This window comes from Sceloporus undulatus, chromosome 1, assembly GCF_019175285.1.
Source record: "Sceloporus undulatus isolate JIND9_A2432 ecotype Alabama chromosome 1, SceUnd_v1.1, whole genome shotgun sequence".
NCBI classification, from domain to species: domain Eukaryota; kingdom Metazoa; phylum Chordata; class Lepidosauria; order Squamata; family Phrynosomatidae; genus Sceloporus; species Sceloporus undulatus.
The window spans coordinates 84,260,966-84,287,461 of NC_056522.1; the positions used below are offsets into that span (position 1 = coordinate 84,260,966).

The 26,496-nt window shown below is 38.8% G+C and overlaps 1 protein-coding gene across 1 annotated transcript in view; it reads left to right on the forward strand.

The window, feature by feature from the left end:
• The window catches only part of SYNE1 (spectrin repeat containing nuclear envelope protein 1), a 429,497-nt gene that overhangs the window by 229,965 nt on the left and 173,036 nt on the right, over positions 1–26,496 (forward strand). The window contains 14 exon segments of the mRNA XM_042446890.1: positions 1,823–1,999; positions 2,353–2,499; positions 5,645–5,770; positions 7,913–8,089; positions 10,296–10,561; positions 11,727–13,539; positions 13,541–13,888; positions 17,153–17,490; positions 18,453–18,597; positions 19,279–19,497; positions 22,917–23,179; positions 23,623–23,788; positions 24,248–24,403; positions 26,005–26,157. Coding sequence (XP_042302824.1) covers positions 1,823–1,999; positions 2,353–2,499; positions 5,645–5,770; positions 7,913–8,089; positions 10,296–10,561; positions 11,727–13,539; positions 13,541–13,888; positions 17,153–17,490; positions 18,453–18,597; positions 19,279–19,497; positions 22,917–23,179; positions 23,623–23,788; positions 24,248–24,403; positions 26,005–26,157 — 4,494 coding nt within the window.

The following is a 26,496-nucleotide window of genomic DNA, read 5'->3' on the forward strand; positions in this document are numbered from 1 at the left end:
AATAATAATAATAATAATAATAATAATAATAATAATAATAATAATAATAATTGGCAAGGAAAGTGCAGAATATCCATGAATGAGAGAGTGTGACTTACCCAATGTCATCCTGTGGAGTTAGATGGCTGAGCTGGGATTACACTCTAGCCTCCCAGTTCACCACAGAAATTCACTGGCTGACCTTGGTCAAGTCACAGGCTCTCAGCTTCAACTCCAACTCCTAGGTATTCCTTCATGGTAGAAGGGGGGGGGTTGGATGACCCCTGGCAATCCCTTTGAATGCTAGGTTTTATCCATAGCAGAATTCCTGCCATTGCACCCCACTGCGCTCCTTTTTGAGGATTCCTGCTTGGCAGAACAGCATTGCCATTTGACACACCACCCTCTCCTTCTCATCTGTGAGGGTCACACTGTCTCAGCGTCAGGGGCAGCCCATGGCAAAACTCCTCTTTATGCCAAGAAAACCCTTGGTTTGTCCCATCTTCCAGTGCCATCCTGATGTTGAACAGGGGTCAGACTACATGTCCTCTAGGATCCCATGTATTCCTATGTATTACTTCATAGCAGAAGGGGATTGGGCTGGATTGTCCTTGAGGGTCTCCTCAACTCTAGCATTTCTTGTTGGGGCTTCAATCATAGTTTATTTGTTGAGACTAGGCTTTTTCCCCCTTTTGTGTGTGTGCCTTCAGGTTTTTTTTAAGCATAGGAATGTTTTTTAAACCTCTGCCAAACTTCCTTTTGACATGGTAATTGAGTTTGAAATGCAAAGTAATTAGCGTAATTATTCGCCTTGTCTTTTATTGTCATTCAGAGAAATCTGTGAAAAATATTTCGCTAGCTGCTGAAAGGGAGAGAAGAAATCACCCTTTGAAAGGGGGACTTGTGGAACAAATATTTTTTTAAAAAATTCTCCTCAAGTTCTCAATGAACGAGAAGAAAAACATGGGTTTCTCAAATCACTAGGGATAATATGAACCTGGGACTTGTACCACAGTCCACTGTTATGTCTGAATCTGTTTTTTTTAGAGAACCACATAAATCAGCAATTTAATCTTTTTAAAATAAAGCCTCATGATGTCAAGAAAGTCTATGGGCCAGAGCAGACGGACAGGAAAAAGGGGCTCAATCCCACTCCCGTGGCAGGCCAAACACCCATATGCTGTCTGCACCACATGACATTAAGCTGCACTGCACAATTATTTTTTTTGTCACCTCCCCCCATGCATGCACACCATTGCACAGACACATGGCCAGCTACATCCAATTACCTCCCTCTTCCCTCCCTCTTCCCTCCCAGATACCATTTCATTGGATGTCCACCTTATGATTGGCCACAGTGACAGGTGCGACACACTGTCTGTACAGTATATTGGTGCATTGGTGAGCCCAGTGACACATTGGCAGAGCACAATCATGGACGTCCCCCATACATACCCCCTTCTCTCTATGTCCCCCTGTTGGTTTTTGTATGTTATAATTACATCCGTTGCATTACTGATGACCTGTCCTGTTTGACATACTTTCACATTTTTGCTTTGCCACAGTCCTATACTGGCACTGGGCTGTTTATATGCTGGTGCAATGATGTGCATTTTCCATGTTAAGTATGAATTTCAGACATTTATGCCCCAGAGCATAGCTTCATTTTGCTTTCCACCCGGTTTTGCCTTGTGTGTTTTCTAAAGAGCTAGCCTTCAAAACAGTTAAAGTAGCATCAAACTTGTATTTGACTAGTGTGGATGACCTCTACAATTGCATTAGTGTTAAGCATTGAAAACATTTCCAGCAATATCCTTTGACATTTTGAATGGTGATTTCTTAGGCAACGATGGAAGAAATTGCTGGATTTGAAGATCGCCTAAACAGCCTTAAAAACAAGGGAGATTATTTGATTAATGAGTGTGCAGAGCATCTACAAGCAAAATTTAAGCAAAATATAGAAACCCAGCTCCAGGGAACAAGGGATAGCTATTCAGCAATATGCAGCACAGCCCAAAGAGTAAGTATCAGCCCACTTGTATATAGCAAGTGATACTGCAGTACAGAAGTTGCAAGTAAATAAGGTACAAAATGAGCAAATTATGGGAACAAGCTGATTAAAATGGTTAAAGAACACATGTGGATAATAACTGAAAAATTTAGTTTGTCTTATTCTGTTCTTGAAACTGGTTTCAAGACAATTTGTAAAACAATATATAGTGGGAACAGTATTATCTGACTTAATAGCATTGCAAAAGCAAAACTTTCCTAAAGTTTGTAATTCAGTTTAATCTGTTAATTCAGTACATTTTTATTTCCAGTTTTTAGAATGGTATCAGAGATATTAAATGAGTTATTCATGTTTCTTTCTAGATGTACCAGAGTTTGGAGAATGAACTCCAGAAACATGTTAACCATCAAGATACTCTTCAGCAATGTCAAGTTTGGCTGTCTGCAGTTCGTCCAGAGTTAAAGCCAATTCCTCGTCCACCATTCAGCTTGGCAGATGCTGTTAAACAGGTAAAAACAATAAACTGGAAAATATTTTATCAAAATGACTTATGTATGAAAATACCTTATCTATATGTGTTCCAAAATATGTTGATAATTAAGCATGTAAATCACTGAGATACTGATAATATTCTTAGACTGTAAGCAAAAAGAAGAGCTTTGGGTACTGCTAAAAACTTTTTTAAAAAAAAGTTGATGTAAAACTTGTGAAAGGAGAAGGAAGAAAAGACCTGCACTCTAGAAAATAGGTAGTGAAAATCAAAGGACAACATTCCCAAAGGAACCTTGTTTTCCCATGGTGTATACTAGGAGTTATGCATTTCCACTCTATTGACAGTTTGGGAGGTTAATTGAGACATTACAACAGATTGAAGGAGTACTGGCATCTCCTACTTCCAAAAAAAAATGGGGTGTTTAGAAAGGAGAGCAAAATAATTCCAACAGTACAATAGCTAGAGAGAATGGCATAGTTCTAAATATTTGAACAGTTAACAGAAACATATCTCCTTTTCTGCACACTTTTTTGGTATATGAGGTGTTGTTGTTTTTGGCAGGGGAGGAGGGCTTGCGTTGGTGCACAAACTCTTGAGGTATGCTAAGCATGAGAATAGCTTATGTTATTAAAACACATTCAACATATGCCCAGTGTTATGCTAATGTGTTGCAGATATGGGAAACTGTCAGAGTTTAGGAGCCTTTGGAGACTGCACTGACTTCCACCAGACCCAGTCCCAATCCCCAAAACAAATGTACAATTTTTTGCTTCCCAGTGATATGAATTGAAAACTAAAGAACTGTTCAAAGACTTTGTGGGAGGAGGTGAGAACGAAAAAAGGGTTTCTTAAGTGTTAGGAAATTTGTGCCAGGGATAATCATGAAGTCCCTTTCTTATTTCCTCACCCACCCAGTCTTCAAACAGATTTCAGTACAGTATTACACTCCTGCCCCCCCCCCTGCCCCAGCTCAGATTCACAGTTTTTCTGCCAGCATCTGAAACAACTTGATATTGGTATTGGACAGCAGAAAGCTGGAGGCAACTAAGCAAAGGGATCATCACCTGTTAACATTCTAATAGCTGGAACATGATGGCAACTGAAGGTTCCAGAGAATGCCTGCATCATTGTGCAATGACTATCAGAACAGAGCAAAGGGCAATCCTGCCTCAGTTGTCTTCCATCCTCTCCTACTAGGAAGCTGGTAGGAACAGGTAGCAAGCAAAGCTCATCCTTCACTGTCTATAATAGCAGACACCAAGCAATCCCCATTTAGCTGCCCTCACCCCTTTCCCCCTGGCATCTACATGGCCACGCCAGTGGGAGGGCGCAGCCTTGACCTGGGGCCAAAACACAATGCAGAAATAAACCAGTTTGAGACCGCTTTAACTGCCTTGTCTCAGGGAATTCTGGGAATTGTAGTTGTAGCACCAGAGCTCTCTGACAGAGAAGGCTAAATGTTTCATAAAACCTACAGTTCCCAGAAAGTGGTCTCAAAATGGGTTATTTCTGCAGTGTGTTTTGGTCCCGCATCATGGGAAACAAGAAACAATGAGTCTAAGAAGAAGCTTTCTCCCCCACCCTGTGAGAATGTCATCAAAAATGCTACACTTTTTGAAAACATCTTTGTGGTGGGAGAAAATTGTTGAAATTAACTTGTTCTCCCATGCAAGAACAAATAAAGTAAACAAGCCCATCTTCCTCCCAAAGTTTTCTGTTTATTTGGGGCATACATCTAAAGAAATGTTGTTATCAAGCAAAAGATCAATGTTTGAGTGAATGATGTCTAAAGTCCATATAAGGCATTCAAATTTTAATCTCATCACATTGTTTCTAGAGTGACCTTTCCGTGCCTGTTCCAACTTTGTCTGATGTATCTTGAGCTTTTGAAATTCTTTGTAAGAGTTCAGCATAGAATAGATGCATAGTGAAAAAATCTAACTGCATCCTCAATTTATACATTGCACCCTTCTAAATGTACACAATATACAGATAAGATACAAATACAGAGGTTTGTGACTGTGTGTGTGTCTGCTGGGGATATCTTGGGGATAACTTTCAGAACAGTCCATCAGAAAGCTGAAGGCTATAATGCTATTAAGATTGGACTGGATTAAGAAATTATTCATAGAAACCAGACAGTAATGAATCTGTTCAGATGGGGAATAATTAGCTAGTCTAGACAGGCAATCCCTTGTTAACTTAGCAGTAAGAACCTGAATCCCATCCTGTTGCTTCTCTGTGGATAAATGCCCTCTGGAACTTGTATATATAGCATAAACACAGCTTTCAATCCCGTGTCCAGAAAGCAAGCAGATTTTTAGTCCATAAAAAGTTAAATGTAATATGAAATGTTATGATCTCTCTATGTAGACAAAAGTACTGATGATTGTATGAATGCTTGCTCTTTTGAGGTATCATCAGTTAATATTTTTTTCATTCAAAGCTTTATAATTATATATGCAACTTTCTGGTTGATTTGTTAACTGAACTCAGTTGGACAAGGTCACCATAATAAGTTTATCATACTAGGGAGATCCCACTGGAAAACGGGGGTTAAACTAGATTTGAATTTTTTTTAAAAAAAAACTTGCAAATTTGGGTAGTTCATCACACTAGGGGACTGCCAAAGTGAAATAACATGAAGTTAATCCGAATGCAAAGCAGAGAAAAATGGCAGCTTTTGACTTTCGGGTTGTTCCAGAAGTAAAAAGCTGCCATTTTTCTCTGCTTTGCATTCGGATTAACTTTGCATTATTTCACTTGTCTGATAAACTTTGGGCATTTGCAGGTTGTTGTTTTTTTTTAAAGTTTAATTCCTGTTTTCCAGTGGGATCTCTCTAGTGCAGTGGTTCCCAACCTGTGTGTCGGGACCCCTTTGAGGGTCAAATGACCCTTTCATGGGGGTCACCTAAGACCGTTGGAAAACATCTATTTAATTACAGTTATGAAGTTGCATAGAAAATAATTTCATGGGTTTGGGTCACCACAACATAAGGTGCTGTATTAAAGGGTCGCAGCATTAGGAAGGTTGGGAACCACTACCCTAGTGTGATAAACTCTGTTCCAATACCATGCCTTTGGACTATTCTATAAAAATACACTTTCAGTGGAGTATGATAATCTGTGACTTCATGAGTACATCTGCTTATTCTCTTTAGGTTAAGCATTTCAGAGCCCTGCAGGAACAAGCAAGCACCTATTTGGATCTTTTATGTTCCATGTGTGATTTGTCTGACAGCACAGTGAAAAGTATAGCAACAGACATTCAACTAACAAAGCAAACGGTATGGGATAAACTGTGGCAGACCTTCTGTAATCCTTCTTAGAGATGTAATTGTCTTACTTTGTTACGAAGGTCATCTTAGGTAATACTAGTCTGAAGAAAAAGCTTCTGTACATATTCTCACCCCCCCCCCATAAAAGTGCTCGCTCTCTCTCTCTCTCTCTCTCATTTGGAAGAAATTATGGAGTGTATATTTAGAGTGGGAAAATGGTTGCATTGAGAGATATGTAAACATTGTTTTATCAGTTAATCTACATGGTTGATTTTAGCACCTGAAAAACAGTATATGGGAGTAGGAATTCTATTATCTGATTTCAGTGTTAAAAATGCAGATTCAGTTATTTTCAGTTGCTAAAATCAAGGAGTACATGTTACCAGTTTTGGCCAATATGCCAACTGTGCCCCCCTTCCTAGAACCAGAGGACCTAAACATGGTAATGCACATGCTGGTAACCCCAAGGCTGGACTTTTGTAATGTGCTCTCCATTGTGCTTCCTTTGTACCAAGTCTGGAAGCTCCAATTGGTTCAGAATATCCAACTCTTCCAACTCTGATTCTGTGATTCTACCTACAGGATCACCTTCTCCCATACAATCCACCCTTACACTCAGGTCCTCAGGGAAATGTCTGCTTCAGTTGTCCAGGACTAGACTGGCAATGGTTTCCCAAAAGACTTTTTTGTCTGTTCCCCCAAGGCTGTGGAATTACCTGTCAGAGGAGATACAACAGTAGAAAGAGCTTACTGTTTTTAAAACAGCATTAAAGACATCTCTCTTCTGACAGGCCTACCCAATCAATTTTAAATCATGATTTTTTAAATTATATATGTACTCTTATGAGTGTATTTTAATGATTTTTATAGTGTTGTATTTTAACTCTGGGTTTATGTGTTTTAAATTGTGTTTTGTATTTTAATATGTTGAGCCCTCAGGAAAGGCAGGAAAGAATTATTATTATTATTATTATTATTATTATTATTATTATTATTATTATTCCATGCTAGATCAAGTGTGATAGTAGAAATGCAGAACATTCTGCACATGGATATAGCATATTTAAGATTAGGGTTTTTTTTTTTAAAATCACCAAGATGCTTTGAAATATGGTTCCATGTCATGCTTTCTAACAAGAAATTTTGCTTTCATTGTGTAAAATCCTCTTGCTTAATGAATAACAAAATAATACATTAAAATATTCAGAGATAGCCAAATACCATGTGTATCTTTATATCCCAGCCTCTGTAAGAGATATCAGGATGCCTTACAAGAAAACCAGTGTGACAAATTTAAAACATTGTGGAATAAATATGATTTTAAAATGCTGAAAAAAATCCAACAATGTAACAAGTTAAAAGGCAGATTAAAAGATTTAAAATAGTTTGACATTCATAGTTGTAATTACAATCTAAATTCTACATCCAGATTTACCATGGAGGCAAACAACACAAATCCAAGCATCTGTAACCCATAGTCTCAGCAAACTTGTACTAACTGAGTTTTCTATGTCTGGAGAAGTGAGATAATCGGAAAGGAGGGGGGAAAAACATCAAGGAGCATAGTCTTAAGAGATAGTAAGCCTTTCCCATGATTAAACCTTAAAGGCAACATTTTGCTTTCTATGAGGAAAGCTCTACAAATTTATCGGAAAAGCTTGTACACTATTCTGTTATATATTATCCTTGACTGAATAAAAAGACAATGTATAACTTGAACAAAAAAAAAAAAATCAGTCAAGCCAGACTAAAACAGATTTAGGCTACTGTAATCTCCACAACACATCGAAAACATGTACATCAGAGCTATTCTTGGGTTGCAGGGACAAGAGAAAAAGAGAGTTTTGAAAATCAGATTGTAACTACTGTATCTTTAAACTGATTTCATTTTTCCTCAGGTCTAAAGAGGAAGGAACATTCTTTAATGAATGGAAGAGTTTTCTTGTGTTGTGTATCTCTTTTTATGTTCCACAGAGTTAAATCATCATGGACAATAGAGACTTATGCAAGCTGCTTTTATCCTCTATCCCTACCCCCTACTGTAAATCTACTGTAAGAAACTGCCTTACATAAAGTGGTAGTGTACACTGAAGACAGCCCCAAAATAATTGCATTAAAAATGTTCCTGCTACCCTTCCCTATATTTTTCAGATTGAAGATCGAATAATGAACTCTCAGTACCTTGCTCAGGGCTGGGAAGAAATAAAGCAAATGAAAGCAGAATTGTGGATATATTTCCAGGATGCCGATCAACAACTGCAGAATATGAAGAGACGAGGGGCAGAACTAGAACTAAATATTGCTCAGAATATGGTTTTGCAGGTGAAGGTAAGGAATTGCTTTCATTGAAATGGAAGAGAAATATGTGATCAGCAGTTAATATCTTGCCATACTTGTCGCACTGTTTGAAAACTATGTTTTATTTCTCTTGAACAAGTGCAGCTATGTAGAAAGAATGTAAAGCAAGACTGATACTTTATCTGTTCAAGCTACACTGAGCTAGAAGGCAGGTAGCTGAATGTCTTCATGTATTTTACAGTTGACTTCAAATAGTTCAGCAATAATCAGTAAACAGGGGGGCTCTCTAGGATAACTATCATTATTCCTCGTTTATAAACAAGAAATAAGTAGTTTATTTGTTATCTCCACACTTTAGGAAAACAAATGATCTAGCACTGATTTTGTGGACCACTTTGCTTTATTCAAGGGACAGTAATTTCCTGAGGAGAAAATACTTAGTTTAGAGAAGTGAAGTATTTAATTACAGGTCAATTTTATCAAATATAAACATTATTTTTTATATATTTATGTATGGGCAAAATAATTTCTGGATTATCCTAATATACCAGTATGATGCACTGCATCATAAAAGAGGTATTAAATATAACCCTTTTTTAAAAAAATTTTTTTTTTGCTAAATGCTGTTAGTTTAACATCTCCACTTATAATTACATTGTATTTTCAAAGAATCTTAGAAAGCTCAAGTTGTGTTTTCAAAATTTTGAAGAAAGTTCAGTCCTTGCCAGTTGCTCTCTTTCCTCTTAGTTAACTACCTGTTGCAGTGAGTAGGTGAACTAATGACAAGGAGGGCTGTTGTATGGAGCTGCAGTTTCCAGTGTCTCCCAGCTATTATGTGATAAGACCTAAATCCCCTCTGGAGTGCATTGCGTTCGAGCAATTAATTGGGACTGGTGGAAAACAAAGCACTTGAGATGGGATTTGGGACTCATCCCATAATCAGACTAGGATTGTGGAACTAGATAAATTCCCTACAATTCTGAAATTAGTTGACACCACTAGATAGCACCATTCCATCATGTTTACTAATACTATCTGTGTTGAGCAGATCCTGAATTCATTTTAGCAGTGAAGAAAAGATATAAATCAGTCTTTGATACAGAATGGATAAAACAGCCTTTGGCCCAAATTTGAGTCGTATAGAAACCCCACATGATTGGTAATGCCATCAATCCTTGAACATATATACTCTCAAAGAGGAATTATACACAGATCTTCTCTCCCACTACCCTGTGCTTTTTGTATATATAACTTGCAAATGGAAGGCTAGCATCACTTTGAATACAAAGGAGTGTATTAAGTCCTTAATTTAGGGGCTGTACAGACTAACATAAAGATCTGGCATCGGGGTGGAGTGGGGGAATCCCAACACCAGCATGACACTGCCCAAGCAACTACATGGCGTCACACCACATCTTCGGTGTAGTGTTTACACATGTTGTGCTGAAGAATCAGAGTAAAGCCACCACCGCCACAGCTAAGGCACTCTTTCTATGGAGCAAAAATGAGCCACTTATTGCGGCTTCCTTTTGTGCTGTGGAAAGGCCAAATCAGGGCCAACGTGTACAGTTGCCGCAGGCCTAATCCAGTGCTATGTGTCATGCCCCCTAGTCTTTTAAAGAATAAGAAACTTCTAGAGGGGGTAAGAAGAACAGAGATGCGAAGGAGGGGCTGATCAACCCTCTCCCCATTTCTCTTCTCCAAATTGCTCCTCCTAAGCTTCTGTTTAAACTGTGAGCTCTAAGGTATGTTTTGAGAGATTTTAGAGCAAGAAAGAGCACAAAAGCCCAGACCAAAGCCATTTCACTGCTTTAAATCCTCCTCTGCATACCTGCTTTTCTTTTAAAGGGAAGAAGTAAGTTGTTGAAGGGTTTTTTTTTTCTATTTAAAGTTCATGGGTTGAGTCTGAGTATAAATAAACCAAGTAGTTTATTCAATAGCACAAGGTGGATGGAGTCTGGCTTCATAACCCAGGGCTCCATTCCAAATAAGCAATTAAGCTAACTTTATGTACTTTAAACATGTAGTGGCAACAACTGAACAACAAAAGACTATGAGAAAAATCTCAACATCTCATGAAAGGAAAGAGTGTAGATATGCCTTCTTTGTGTCTTTATGATTGAATCTCAGTAAAAGACATTAAAACATGTATTTTAAATATATTTTAAAATATAATTAACATGCATTGAGAGAAAAATCTTTCTTTCTGTTTTCCTTTTCCTAACACCTCATATAGGAGTTTAGTCAGAAGCTGCAGTCTAAGCAGGCCACTTTAACCGCTTTAACTGAAAAGGTGAGCAAACTAACCCAAGGACAAGAGTCACCTGAGCACAAGGAAGTTGGACACCTGAGCAGTCATTGGTTAGATCTTTGTCTTCAAACTAGCAATGTACTCCTACATAGAGAGGAGGATCTTCAGAGGACAAAGGATTATCACGATCGCTTAAATGTAGTAGAAGTCTTTTTGGAAAAGTTTACACAGGAATGGGACCACTTGGCAAGGTAAGGAAATTTTGTCCCACTGGGTGGTCTATCCACACCATCTTTTGAAACATCAAGTGGTAGAAACACAGGATCTAAACAAACATTATTGAAATGTGCCTTCAAGTTGTTTCTGCGTGTGGTGTAGTGGTTTGAGCATTAGACTATGACTTTGGAGAGCAGGTTTCAGATCCCTGCTTGGCCATGAAAACTCAGTGGGTGACCTTGGACATGTCGCATGTTCTCAGCCTCAGAAGATGGGAATGGTAAACACCATGTGAAGAAACATGCCAATTAAACCTCATGATAAGTTTGCCTTAGGGTCACCAGAACTTTACTTAGAGATGGCTAAGGCGGGGTACAGACCACCCGAAAGAGGCGGCCGGAAGCCACCTCTCTTTTCCGTGTAGCCGCGCCACAGCAACCAAATTGTGCAGCGCGGCTACACAAAAAGCAAAGAAGCACTGAAAAGCAGCTCCTTTTAGCTCCACTGCAAACTGACTGTGGCGGCGTGAGCATGCCGCTGCTGCGTGCGCCCATCTGGATGGCACACAGCAGTGACGTCATTGCTACGCATGCCATGTATATGGTGCCGTGCAGCAATGACATCCTGGTGACGTCCTAGGGTTGCGGGACGTCTGGAAACAGCGCCCTGAGGCAACCCTAGCATGTCGCCAGGACGTGCTAAAGGGCCCATGTGTCCAGGGCCTAAATTTCCTCTTTCCTGCAGACACAACTCATCTTGAAACATGTTCTGTTTTTCTGAGATTTTGCAGAAAATATGTGGGTTTGGAAGAACTAAACAAAAAGGCTTCCAACTCACCACCCAACTTTTTGTAGGCTTCCAAATCCCAAAACTCCATTTCACAGTACTGTGCAACTATCAAGAGCAACAGTTATCCTTTTTGCACTCATTAAGGTTTTTTTTCTGTGTAAATCTTAATTTTCTAAATATTCCAAATATTCTAATTTCTAAATATGTGTGTGTAGGCCTTGGTGTCTTTGGGGATTGCTTGGAGAGCTGTGTGCTGATACAGTACTTTGCAATATGAAAAGTTTCACAACAATTGCTTTACAGTTGCTTTTTAAATTATTGAGTGTTTGATCTAATATTCTTCTCCAAGTATCTTACTCTATCTTGACATTAATTAAACTCTGCAGTGTTCTTCATCCATTTCATTAACAGGTCAGATGCTGAAAGTACAGCTACACATCTTGAAGCTTTGAGAAAGTTAGCATTGGCTCTGCAGGAGAGACGATTTGCTCTTGAAGACTTAAAAGAACAGAAACAGAAAGTGATAGAACATTTAAATCTGGATGACAGAGATCTGGTAAAAGAGCAGTCAGGGCATTTTGAACAGCGCTGGATCCAGCTGGAGGACCTTATTAAAAGGAAAATACAACTATCTGTCACCACTTTAGAAGAGTTGAGCATAGTGCAGTCCAAAATTCAGGAACTTATGGAATGGGCAGAAGAGCAGCAACCTAGCATCTCTGAAGCTCTGAAACACAGCCCACCTCCTGAGCTGGCTCAGAACTTTCTCATGGATCATCTAACCATTTGCAGTGAAGTGGAAGCCAAACAGCTTGTTTTGAAAGGGCTCATAAAGGATGTAGATAGAGTGATGACTAATTTAGGACTCAATGAAAGAGAGATGCTTCAGAAATGTCTATTGGAGGCCCAGAACCATGTGGATTGCCTTAGTGAACTGGTTGGGCAGAGAAGGAAACACTTGAATAAGGCATTATCTGAAAGGACTCAGTTCATCCTGGCAGCTTTTCAAGCCATGAATCAAATTCAGCAACATGAGAGAAAAATAATGTTCCATGAACATATCTGTTTGTTACCAGAAGATGTGAGCAAACAGATCAGGACTTGTAAGGCTGCACATGCAAGCCTGAAGGCCTATCAGAGTGAAATCTCTGGACTATGGTCTCAAGGCCGGGATCTAATGAAGGACACAACAGAACAAGAGAAGAGTGAGGTGTTGAATAAACTGCAAGAGCTACAGAACACATATGATGCTATTGTAGAAAAATGTAGCCAGCGATTAATAGAACTGGAGAAACATATGGTTTCTAGGAAATACTTCAAGGAAGATTTGGATAAAGCATGTCACTGGGTGAAGCAATCTGATATTGTCTCATTTCCAGAAATCAATTTAATGAATAGCAATTCTGAACTTTATTCCCAGCTAGCAAAGTATAATCAGATACTTGAGCAATTCCCTGAATATGAAAATCTTCTGCTGACGTTGCAAAAAGTTGGCCAGGAGATTTTACCATCACTTAACGAAATGGACCATTCCTATCTTGAAGAAAAACTTAATGCCTTGCCTCAACAATTCAGTGTAATAATTGCTTTAGCTAAAGATAAATTCTGCAAAGTCCAAGAAGCAATTTTGGCCCGTAAAGAATATGCATCCTTAATTGAATTGACAACAAAGGCACTGTCTGAACTGGAAGATCAGCTTATGAGCATGCATAAGACTCCTTCTACTCTATTAGCTGAAGAAGTTGTTTCACTTCAACAGGATTACAGAAATGTTTTAACTGAAGTTGTAAACCTTGGTGCTGCAGTAGATGAATTAAACCAGAAGAAGGAAGCATTTCGGAGCACTGGGCAACCATGGCTACCAGAAGAGATGCTGCAGCTAACTACTCTGTATCACAAACTAAAAAGGCAAATAGAACAGAAGGTGAACCAGTTAGATGATATGATGGAAGCCTATCAGGAACATGAGAAAATGTGTGAGCAGCTGGAGATACAGCTAAATTCTGTAAAAGAGGAACAAGCAAAATTGAATGAAGAAACACTGCCAGCAGAGGAAAAGTTGAAAATGTATCATTCTTTGACTGGCAGCCTGCAAGATACCGGAATCCTTTTGAAACGCATTGCAGAACATCTTGAGATGCTTTCTTCCCAGCTTGACCCATCTGTTCATGAAGGAGCAAATAATCAGGTGCGAACCTGGCAAGAGATGCTAAAAAACATTACATACTGCCATTGGTGATACTGTGATGGAATGTGAAAACAGGCTGGTGCAAAGCATAGATTTCCAAACAGAAATCTGCCGTTCACTTGAGTGGCTGAGGCACATCAAGGCAGAATTAAATGACCCCTTGAACATAGATTTAAAACTGAATGTTATTCAAGAAGAGATCCGCAAAGTTCAGATCCAACAAGAAGAAGTCCAGTCCAGCCTGAGGATAATGAGAGCACTAAGTAATAAAGAAAAGGAGAAGTACATCAGAGCCAAAGAGCTGATACCTGCTGACTTGGAAAACAGTCTTGCTGAGCTATCTGAACTTGATGCAGAAGTCCAAGAAGCAGTACACATGAGGCAGGTTGGTGAAACTTGTATATATATATTTTTTTACCAAAACCTGGAAGGAATGCAATCAAAGATTTACCTTGAAATAATGCATTTTTCATAGCAGTTGTGGCCAACTTGCTTAGGCCAAATGTAGATGATATATTGGAGCTGCAGCAATTGCTGTAATCTTAAACATCACTTAAATTATGTAAAAGCTTAAACATTCATAAACTGAGTATACCAACAATACACCTAGTAGACAGAAACTGTAACATATAAATTGGACTTGCCTCATTTACAGACTGGGGCCCTGTCTGCATGGGCCAGGATACTCCAGGGGCAGTGCTCCATGTGCCCCAAACTCCCTCATTATCTGAAATAATGAGCTGTCTGTATGGGTGTTCCAGTGCCCAGCACCTCCACTACTGGTGCAGATCACTCACTTCCAACGTCAGAACAAGGTGCCCAGCCTTGACCACTTGGCTGGGCACCTTGTTCTGACCTGAGAGTGAATGACCCACAGTGACTATGAATGCTCCAGGTGGCTCAATGTATTCAACCACTATAACTTGGAAACAGACCTTCCTGGAAGATCCAGAGTAACAGTTTTCAAAAACAAGTTTAAGAGTGTTATACCCCACTACTGGTGTGAAACATGCTGGACATTGTACAGACTGCTGACACCAGAACTGGGGTTTGAGATCTGTACTATCCAAACAGGATTACACCAGAACAGGGCAGAAATGGACTTCTAATTTCTTAGAGAAGTAAAGTTTGTGGAAGAAGTGAAACCTCCCCATAAAACATTAATTATTAGTGAGGTAATTCTAATTTGCAAAAACAATGCCTCTTTTAGCATGGATTATTAGACTGTAATCTTGGATATTCATGGAAACTCCCTAGTGTCCAGCTATCCCAGCTTTAAGGATGTGTAAGGAGCTTGACAGGCAGGCGCTTTGCGCCAGCCTGGGCCTGAACTAGGTGTGCCAGGGGACTGAGCATTTACACTCTTGGCAACCCTACTATGCACCCCAGACACCATCTTGGTGTGCCCCTGTACAGATGGGGTACGCCACAATGATGTCTGCAAGGTGCCATGCCACGCAAACATCATCAGGCATGAGCGTGCTAATGGCACCTGCATGCAGCCTAAAAAGAACCCACCAGGAGCAGGTTCTTTTTAGGCCTCCCAGAGGCTGCAGCGTTTGGTTGCTGCGGCCTCCATCAGGGGCAGAAAGCCTCCCCATTCTCCCTTTCAGTACAGCCTCTAAATCAGCTGCACATTTAAAAAAAAAGGTTCCAGTGGCAGATGACACCTATTGAATTCAGTGAGATAAACCCTCAGGCACAAATTTGGATAATCATCCCTATTTGAAATATCAACATAGTTTCCTGATGGGACATATTTGGAACTGACTGTGGTATCCACATCATTAAATATCCTGTAAGAGTTACACCTTACCTGCAGGTCCTTCTCTCTGAGCACATGCAAATAGATAATAATGCTCAGCAGTACTGTCAGCACCTATAACTGTGCAAGGTACTAAAAAAATAATTCCGACTCTCCAAGTTCTATATACAGAACTTTACTAAAGAGTATTTACAATAGTACCCTATTTCCCTGAAAATAAGATATAACCATAAGCCATAGCAGGATTTCTAAGCATTTGCGCAATATAAGCCATACCCAGAAAGTAAGACATAATGATAGGCCCAGTGCAGAATGGAAGGGAGTGGGAAGGGAGCAGAAAGATTGGGGCCAGTGGTTCTAAAGGAAATGGAGTCACAAAATAATTCAGGATGGAATTCCAGGTTTGGAGAGTTATGATGATGTTCCAGAAGAAGACGACTTAACTATATTTGAATAAAAGTAGATTGTTGTACCATACTTAATAAAATAAGACATCCCCTGAAAATAATCCAGAATATGTCTTCTTGAAGAAAAATAAATATTAAGACAGTGTCTTATTTTTGTGGAAACATGGTATATACAAACGAATAACTATCCAATCAACCACCCACTAAAAACAGCAACCTACACAGAATGTAGGCCACATCCATATTTGGCACTTGGTCCATGACATGATTAATAAATAAAAAATAAATAAAATCTTTATTTTTATCCCGCCCTTCCAGAAAGATCAGGGCGGCTTACAAAAGTGCAATGAGTGCACACAAATACAAGTTAAAAACACAAAACACCAATACATCAGTACAACAATAAAACTAAAAGCAGCAATAAAAGCCCCATCGCCCGTCCTCATGGCCACGGAAGAGGAGGGGAGGCCCACAGGATCTTAATCGGGGAATGCCTGCTTAAATAGGAAGGTCTTGAGATCCTTCCTAAATTGGGCCAGGGTGGTAGATGAGCGGAGCTCGGTGGGCAGCGTATTCCAAAGGGCTGGGGCAGCTATAGAAAAGGCCCTTCTAGAAGTAGAAACTAGAGCACAGGTGTCTGCAATAGTCCTCTTGCATCAGATACTTGCTGTGTCATCCTGGACGTATCTTATATGGTGTGATTGATGACACTCCGTGACAATCATCATGCTACAACCTTTCACTTGTGTTGCACCATCAAGCATCTTCATTCCGCAGCCATATTCTGTACAGTGAAATTCAATTCAGTTTTTATGGACACTGACACCCCTCCAATTTCACTGGACTGAATATTCATACAATTTACATTTCATGTTTCACCATTCACAGCTTCTCGGTCATCTCTTGATGTTTTGCTGTACCCAGGGGTTTAGTCCTGACATCAGCTAAATTGTTTTCTGATTCACAGTAAATTAATTGATTCAAAACTTCTTTTAGGAGTGAAACAGGATGGCTCTAAATGCCAGCTTCCCAGCAGCTTGGGGGCATGATGTTTAGATGCCACATGCCCCCAAGATGCCCAGAAGCTGCTCAGTTGTCCAGATGTGGGCTGGCTTTTGGGTGCTCTGGTGTGTTTACACACAGGAAGCACCATAAAGCTGCAGCAGGGCAGGAAAAGCTAGCTTTTTCTGGCTGAAAAAGGAACTGTAATTTGCTGCTTCTTTTTGGGCCATCTAAAAGATAGATTAGGACTATGTAATGTGGTTGCCACAGCCCCAATCCAGCTTTGTCAGGCTCAGCTTCAAGCCTTCCCTTTGGGGCAGAATGGTATATAATATCCACATGCTTAGTTCTGGCATGTACTCTCTCAGTCTTGTCCATTTGTATGCATTTCATGCTGGGTTACTTGGAGTTCCCTAATTTTGTATGTTTGAGTGTTTAATTGCATGTAATGTTTTCATTATCTGTTTGCTTTTAGGAGAAATTGTCCAAATTGTATAGTCTGTGCCAAAGATATTACCATGTTACTCAGACTGCTAGCGACTGGCTTGAAGATGCCCAGGAATTACTACAATTAGTACGAAATGGCCTTGACATGGAAAACTCTGAGGAAAATCTAAGGAACCATATAGAATTCTTTAGTACTAAAAAACAATTCAAGGTCCATTTGCAAGAACTATGGAAACTTGTCTTTGACATGGAACCATTTCTACAAGCCATAGGAAAAGAAGAGTTGACCAAGAAAATTGAGGCTTTAGAGGAAAAGGAAAGGGAAACAGAACAAGAAGCACAATCCCAGAAGGAGTTATTACAAAGGTACAGTATTTGCTTAAGGATGTTTCTTTGAAATATCATGTTAGACAAGTAGTCTTATTTAGGAGTAGCCAAAGAAGATCTGGAATCTCTCAGTAGATTCCTGGGTGATTTGCGAGATGTCTACTGGCTGCCAGTAGTTGAACAAGAAAAGCTGAGGTGGAAAAAGTGTTTTGGTTTTTTTTTTTAATCACTGTCACAACTGATCATTTACATATTTTCTCCTAATATTGTTTTTTTAATGGCTTTGGGATATTTGTTTTTAAAGACCAAAAGAAACATTTGCTAAAATAGTTTTTTAAAAATACATAATAACCTGAGTGCTAAATATATCCATGGGACATTCTACACATGCTTCCTAGGGCTGAACTACTCTTTTGTGGGCTTATACACCCTTTGTACCAAAGTTTATAATTAATTTCATTAAAAAAAGCAATGGCTCCTGGTGGTATTTTTTTTTACCCACCAGAATGACTAAATTAAGTTAAATTATAAGCCTATACCTCAAATAATTCATTTTAAAGACCAGTATCATGCTGTTTGCCATTCTACCCTAAGACCAAGATTCAGTGGTGTAGTTTGCTATTGAAGACTAGCAGAGTTGGTGTTTTCCTGCATTTCCCTTGTAACCACACTCTGGAGGTGAGCAAATGAGAAAGGCGAGATCTCCAGTGCTGATGAAAATAACAAGATACATCCTTAAGATTTGTTTGAAAATTAATGATTGTTATGAGAACAATTATGGCTTGATTTGGTCAAAGGGAAACACCCTTAAGTACACTGGTAGAAGATCTTTCACAGAAATCTGTGGATCATAAAATGATTACATTTGTTAGGATTATATCTTTGGAATTTAATATATGAGCCTGTTTACTACAGGCAGAAAAATATATCTTTGTTTAATATATGATGCTTACTGATTTCATAATATGTAACATTTTTTTGCTGATGTTTGATTTTTAAAGATGTGCTTCCCAGTGGCAAGAATACCAGGTAGCAAGGCAGCATGTTATTGACTTGATGAATGAGTCTGAGAAGAAATTATCTGAATTTTCTGTAGCAAAAGCTACTTCCATACTTGAAGCAGAAGAAAAATTAATCTCACACAAGGTAAAGCTTTTGAAAATGCTGTCATCTTTCCCCTTGTGAAACCACAGATTTGTTAAGAGTCTTTAACCACTGTTTAACTTAATCTGACAAATTTAATCTGACTCTTTTCTCAGAAGATTATGAAACATGAAGAGGACTCAATAATTAGTAAAGTTATGGGAATGATTTCACAATGACATGAAGCAGTTTCTATTAAAAGGGCTTTGTACTTTAGACAATGAAAAAATACACCATGTTTCCATAAGTAATTTTGTTGTAAAAGAAAATAACTCCCTCCACCCAAATATCAGAATTATTTTGATGTCTGTAATTTCCAGTAATCTCCAAAATAGCTTGATCAAAAAGTTATTGCTGAAAGAACAGATCTAGATTGTACCATTTTATTTTGATGTCCAGTTTTCAGCTTTTGCCTATGCCAGACAAATGATGCCTAATATTCTTTAATGAGAAGAATTAGATATATTTCATATATTAGCCAGATTGATGGGTGATTTTGTAGATACAAACATTGAACAGAAATGAAATCTGCTGTAGTATTAAAATCATTTTGAACTATAGAGGCAGAACTTCTCACAGTATGTGGTCCAGCAACCCTTATGTGTTCTTGGTAAGAGCCATTTTGTACTAAATGTTGTACAATTTCATTATAATAGGAGAAACTAATTTTCTCTTTTTATTCAGTCACTAGTGTCTACAGTGAACTCTTTTCATGAGAAAATTACTTCATTGGAGGAAAAAGCATGCCACTTGGAGAAAATGGGGAATGATGCTAGCAAGGCAACAATAAGTAGGTCCATGACAACTGTCTGGCAGCGCTGGACAAGGCTCCGAAGTGTTTCCCAAGAGCAAGAAAGGATTTTGGATGAATCAATGCAGAAATGGAATGAATTTAATGATAAGGTATGAGAATCAGCCTTATTCACTTTGTATAAATATTAGCTATTATGTGGATGAACTTGTAGTGTTAACTATTTCCATTTATAACTTAGGGGTGAGACAGTCAGACTGAATGAAGTAGCTTTCAACCATATTGGAGGCATGCCAATTAAATGATGCATACCTCCAAAGTAGTCAGAAGCCATGCCGAAGCTGCGCTCTGATCCTTAAGACCAGAGCAAAAAGGCACAGGATAATCTGACACCTGCTGGCACCAGTCAGCCTCTGTGTCCATGGCCTGCCTTGGAAACAAGCCATGTGGACAGCAGGGTTCTGACCCACTTCCATATGGGGTCACTCTTTTATGTCCATCTGCTCCAACCCTTGGAATCCTGTGGGTGCTCATGTAACTACACCAGCATAAACACAGGCAACAGGAGATTTTCTTTTTAAAAAAGGGTTGCAGTTGTAGGGGCCATGAAGGATGCTAATTACTAGAGTAACATACTACTCGAAGCTGGCAAATATTTTTCTGGCTCCTCTTGCCACCACTACATAGTCCTGGGAGGAAATGAAATCACAGGTATGGTACACCAACCGAATTCCAGTTCAAAATACAGTCTTTGTAACCTGGACTATGTTCAGTAGTGATGTTGGTCCTTAACATTTGTTGTTGTTGTTGTTAACTGCTCTTGAGTCAACCTCAACTCAAGGCAACCCTGTGGATAAGACATATCCAAGCCCCTGTCTTGCATTGCTCTGCTCAGATTCTTCCGGCCCAGGCCTGTGGCTTCTTTGATTGAGTCTAACTATCTGGCATGTGGTCTTCAACTCTTTCTATTACCTTCCACCTTTCCTAGCATCATTGTCTTTTATTTTCTTTATTGACTTTCCTGTTATGATTCTATTGGAATCTGACCACAAATTGTGGTGGTTGAAGAGGGGAAAAATCAATTGTAGATTGGGAAGATGGCTGCAACAGGAAAACTGGGCTGTTGATTACTGTTTATGATGGTGCCTTCTTTTCCTAGGAGATGGCGGAGAGATAAAAATTGAGAAGGGACAAACTTCAAAGCGCACTATTGAAGTGGGCAAATGGTGATGGCTACAAGTGTGGGGTGGCACTGGACAAAATACTTTTAAAGTGTTGTTTAACTTGGGAAAACTCAGAGTTGATTCCAACCATTGTGGGGTAGTTTTGTGTGTCTTAGAATAAAGCAATAGTTAATTTTCATTGCAATGATGTCCTGGTTCTTCAAGTCTCCAACTGCCAAGCATAACATTTCTTCATTGTCTAATTCTCATTCTTCTAATTCATTTCTTCTAATTTCTTGACTTCAGTTGGGATCTGGAATGAATTCTTTTAGCTCTTCCCTAGCTGTTATTTTTGTTTTCTTGATGTTCATCATTAAGCCTACTTTGGCACTTTCCACCTTGACCTTTTTCAGAAATTGCTCCAGGTCTTTGTTTACATCCACTAGTAGTATTATATTGTCTACATATCTTAGGTTGTTAATGTTCTTTCCTCTGATCTTTACTCCTGCTGTCTCTGAATCTAAGACCAATCTGTGTACAGTGTTTTCTACATATAGGCTGAATAAATAGTACGCAGCCTTGCCTGATGCCTTTGTCACTTGAGAACCATTCAGTTTATCTATATTCAGTTCTGACAGCAGCTTTATGTCCTGAGTATAGTTATACTTCAAGGCATTCAAATGTAGTGGCTCTCCCATTTCTTTGAGTGCATTCCATCGCTTTTCATGCTCATGCAGTGAAAGGCTTTGCTGTGATCAATAAAGCACCTGCAGATTTTCATTTGGAATTACTCATCATATGTAATCCTTAGTACCTCTTCCTTTCCTGAATCCAGTTTGGACCTCTGGGATTTCTTGCTCCATATATGGTGGGAGTATTTTCTGCAGAATTTTGAGCATGACTTTGGTTGTATAGGAAATTAGTGTAGTAATCCTGAAGTTATTGCAGTCTTTTGTGCTTCCCTTTTTGTTTATGGGACTGTATATTGATCACTTCCCATCTGTTGGCTACTGCTTTGTTTTCCATATTTGTTGGTAGATTTTAGTTAAAACTGGACTTGATTCTCTCTCTGTGGATTGTAGTAGTTCTATTGTTATGTCATCTGTTCCTGGTGCTTTATTCTTCCCAGTTGCTTTGAGTGCAACTTTCCCTTCCTCAATTTGGAGTTCATCTTCATATGTTTCTTCTTCCCATGTGTTGTTCATACTTTCACATTTTTATATAGCTCTTCTGCGTACTGTTTCCATCTTTTTTTTTAAAAAAATAATTCACTGTGGTTGTGTATTATGTTCTCTTCTGATCATAGAGCATCCTCACCCTTGGTTTAAATTTCCTTTTGAATTCCTAGATCTTGTGAAAGAGGTCTCTTGTTCTTCCTTTTTTTGTTGCCAGCTTTTATTTCTCTGTGTTGATTGTTGTAGTAATTTTCTTTATTCTTGCACATCATTGGACAGTAGCTTTCATGGTTCTAATTGTGTTTCTAACTCCCTTTTCTTTTGCTTGTCAACTTCCTTTAACTACTTGAAGTGTTTCATCTGTCATCCATTGTTTCTTATCCTTCTTTTTGCCGATAGTGATAATCTTTCTGCTTTCCTTTTTGACTATGTCCCTGATTTCTATCCATAGTTCTTCTGGTTCCCTGTCAACCAGACTTAATAGTTCTAACCTGTTTCTCATGTTTTCTTTAAATTCTGTTGAAATGTTCTTCAGATTATACTTTGGCATGGTTATTGATTTTTACTTAGGAGTAAATCTCACAGTATTTTTGGCATTTGATAAATTATGTTTAGGTTTTTATCTTTTATGCTCATACATCTTCTTAATTTACCAAGAGAATGCTGTACCCAAAGTTAGGCATGCATATATTAAACTATTTCATATGTTATATTTTTAGATGTACAGTGGGCCCTCCCCTTACGCAGAGATCCATTCTGGATCCCTCCATGTAAGGGGAAATCAGTGTATGCTGGAGCCCCATAGGAAGTAATGGGGCTTGCACCTGCGGCGTGCAGTCATGCACGCATGCTATGGGTGCACATCCCATTAGTTCCTCTGGGGCGCATGACGGGCTCTTCCGGTGTGGTTTCAATGTATGCTGAAAGCCGTATATGGCACACTGTATTCTTAAAACATCTCAATTTAGTATGTACCAATTTTTTTTAAAAAAAAATCCAAAAGTAACAAGCATTATATCATAAGATACACACACCTGGGAGTCAGGATTGTCAAATACCTGTATGTCTAATAGCACTCCCAAGTTTCATGCTGTGGAATTGTTGTATCTGAGCACTATATATATACTGTATATATATCTGTCATTTTAAAAATTGTTATCACATAGTTGAGAAGTTTCAGGAAACCAGTAGATGGTGTTTTTAATTCTGATTATTAAAAATTCTGTTCTTTAGATCCAAAAAGCAACAGACACGCTTGATCATCTGCAAGATCGATTACCAGAGAGCTCAGTAGAAAAGGCTTCAAAGAATGAACTGCTGGATCTTTTAGATTATCACAGTAATTTCATTCTGGAACTGGAACAGCAATTATCATCTCTGGGACTGCTCAAGCAGCATGCTTTTAGCATGCTCCGGGATACAGAAGTAGCTCCTGCATCTCAAGAACAAATGCCCATCATGCAGGAAATCAAAGCAATGCAAGACAGATGCCATAAGTAAGAAAACAGGAATTTTGAAATAAAGATAATGGGTTGGATAAAAACTCTGTTTCATGCAGGCAGAAAGGTTTCTAATATTCATGGTTCTCTATCTACCTAGAAGCAGAAATCTACTGCTGGAATGGATGGGGTTAATGTATTTCATCATTTCATTCTTTCCCCATTTCTTTCTTTTCTTCCACGCCAGTTCTCTTATGTTTTTCCCCCACCCCAAAATCAGTTTTTCCAGAGGGTTATGGGACTCTCTAGGACAATGGTGGGGGAAAGTAGTCCTAGGGGCTTCATAGAAAGAGGAAATGAACATCTATTGCCAGTGATGTCACTAGGGTTGGTGTCACCCAGTGTGGTAACTCATAGCGTCAGCCCCTCCCCATTGAACTCCCATTTCACACCATAAATACATGTATGCTATTCAAATTATTTTTAAAATTATTTTTAAGCATGCAACAAAAAGTTAAAAGAAGTGAGAAAGTCATTAAAAAAGAATTGAAGGAGCGTGAAGAAGTTGAAAGAGAGATTAATAAAGTCAAGTCTTGGATTCAGGAAGCTAAAGAATATTTATTGAATCCTGCAACAGAAGTAAATACTCAACTTGAGGAATTGCAGGTATGTCAAGCATACAGCAGTTGTTTAGTATGTCTTTCTACTATTGAATATCAGTAATGCTGTCTTTTTTTGTGTTGGAAAAGAATGAATTACTGTATTCTACAAACTGTGAGCATGGACATTCTAATACATTCCAGAATGCTTTGCAGCAAACTAGTGTTTCATGATAGATAGGCACTGAAAAAATTGATTGTAAAGCAGTTTCATGTAAAATACGGAATCTGATTTATACTAAATTAATCAAATTTCATGTCCTAATTTAAGATATATCATAGCTAACAATTGAGTGATAGATGCCTTTCTGCCTTTTAAAAATAGTGGGCACATTGGAATGAATTTGAAAGAGTGTCAGTGTTTTCTAACTATATACACATCTAGACTAAATTTTGGTTTGATATGAAATTCTAAAATATGGGTGTGTGTTCCTTTGTACATATGTGTATATAAACATCTTCTTAGGCCCTCGTGATTGAAGCAACTATTCATCGTCAGGCTGTTGAAAAAATGGCTGAACAGCAGCAGAATAAATATTTGGGACTATATACCATTTTACCATCTGAGCTTTCTCTTCAATTAGCAGAAGTGGGACTGGCACTTGTAAATATACATGAACAGGTAAGAACCAATTCAAAGTGAATGCTATAAATTCCATGAAGGAAACAATGTTAATTTGTATAAACAAGCATTACATGAGCATAAATACATGAACATAATTCAGACTTCACTCCACTGGAATACATGCGACTGTGTGAGAAATCCCCAAAGTCCTCTTCTCCAACGAAGTCCCAAAGAGCAGTGTCTTAAAGTTGGTCTCTTGAATCCTGCAACAGAGTAACTTGGCAAAGTAACCTGGGTATCAAGATACTGGGGTTTTTCAACCACTACCATGCAAGCATTAATAAGTATTCTTCACATCTCTGTTCTCTTTTATGCTGTGCAGGCATTCATCTGCTTGGGTCTAGGGACAAAATCAAGGAGAGGGACATGGTCTCATGGGCAAGCCCAACTCTTGAACATCACTGCCTGTCTGGCAGCTTTACATACCTTGTATGTTAAATAGAAAGGTCTGTAGAGGCCTCTGCTGTCATATTTGGCTGAACATGGTTATAAAGCAAACATGCTGAGGAAGGTTGATCAGCTCAATACAGCTATAGAGTTCCCAGGCTTAACACATTTATAGAGTGCTGTACACATCTTCATATTCAAAGTGCTAATATCTGGAAAGCTGTTGCCCATGTGGCGATGTTCGAGGATGGAGTTAAAAAGGACATTCAACCCCCCCCCCCCAATCTCTCATTTAGACTCTCCCAAACAGTCAAGAAAATCGGGCTTTTATCTTTGTTCACTCCTCAGGCAGCCTGAATCTCTGTTATGGAGAGATCCTTAACATTCCTGAGCAGATGCATGCAGGTTTATGCAGGGAGGGTTGCGTGTTTCTGGGTTTCCTCACAGCAAGAACCAAACTAGATACTAACCGTAGGAGATTACTACAAGCAGCTTTTAAACCATGATTAGATCCCCCAAAGTGGCTTTGCTGATACTTATTGCATCATATGGCCTCTAAACCATAGGTGCTGCAGTTAAGGTGTCCCTTTTTGTTTATGGGGAAACCCATCAATGAGCTCACAATTGTTCTAGCCCCCAGGTGTGGAATGTCACACCAGGACAGTTGTGATATTGGCAATCGCTTGGTGTCAGTATCTCCTCCTCTCCCTCTGTCCCCCCTCACTATTCCCAAGCAACCCGATTGCCTTTATTATTATTTTTCTATTTCTTTCCTTTAAAAAAAACTTCAACTGCACTAGCAAGGCTCCAGAATTGCATGAGAAAGTGAAAATTAAATTTAATAACCTGGAAGACATGCTGGGTAGGGCATAGAGCAAGGAGATGGGGTTAAGAGTCTGGAAGAGAATGTGATGGTGGCAGTCACATGATTATGAAGATGCGTGGTGATTACAATAATAGAAACAGGTACAATTCCATTTTCCTTGACAATCATGATTGTAGCAAGAACGGGGGTGGTGCAGTAAAGCCCACACTATCTGCGGTGCCAGTATTCTTCCATTAAAGTGTAAAATAAATTATATATATATATGAATGCTTTTAAATATGGCAAATTTCCTGGCATAATAGATTTGTTTGCACTATGTTTTTATAATTATAATTGTAAATCAATATGTGCCATTAAGCTTTTTTACTGTTTGAATTTTTGGCAGGTTCAAGCCAAAGAAAAAGAAGCTCAACTGAGCAAGACATTAAATCAAGAATTTGGTCAGAAGATTCAAGAGATAGCCAATGAGCTCAATTCCATTCTAGTGAAACTGAAAGAAAAGACAAGCAATATAACGCAAGCTAAAATAGATCAAAGGGTAAATAAAACTTTTTTTGGTATAAAACATAATCTTCCTTATTTGTCGGTATGGTATAGTCAAAGACCAATATCAGTATGCTGTGTTATAATTTTGCCTTATGAAATCAGACAGAAAATGGAAAGAGTAGATATATATAATCAAAGAGGAAAGAGAAGGAAGAATCAGAATGGCAAGGAGCTTTTTGTTACTGGGGTTTCCAAACTGTGTTGAGTAATGACAATTGTTAGGGACCTTCAAGTCATCTCTGGCTTATGGCAACTCTGCCATGTTTTCTCTTTTTGTTTTTGTTTTTGGGCAAGAGTCATTCAGAGAAGTTTGCCATTGTCCTTTGCTGAC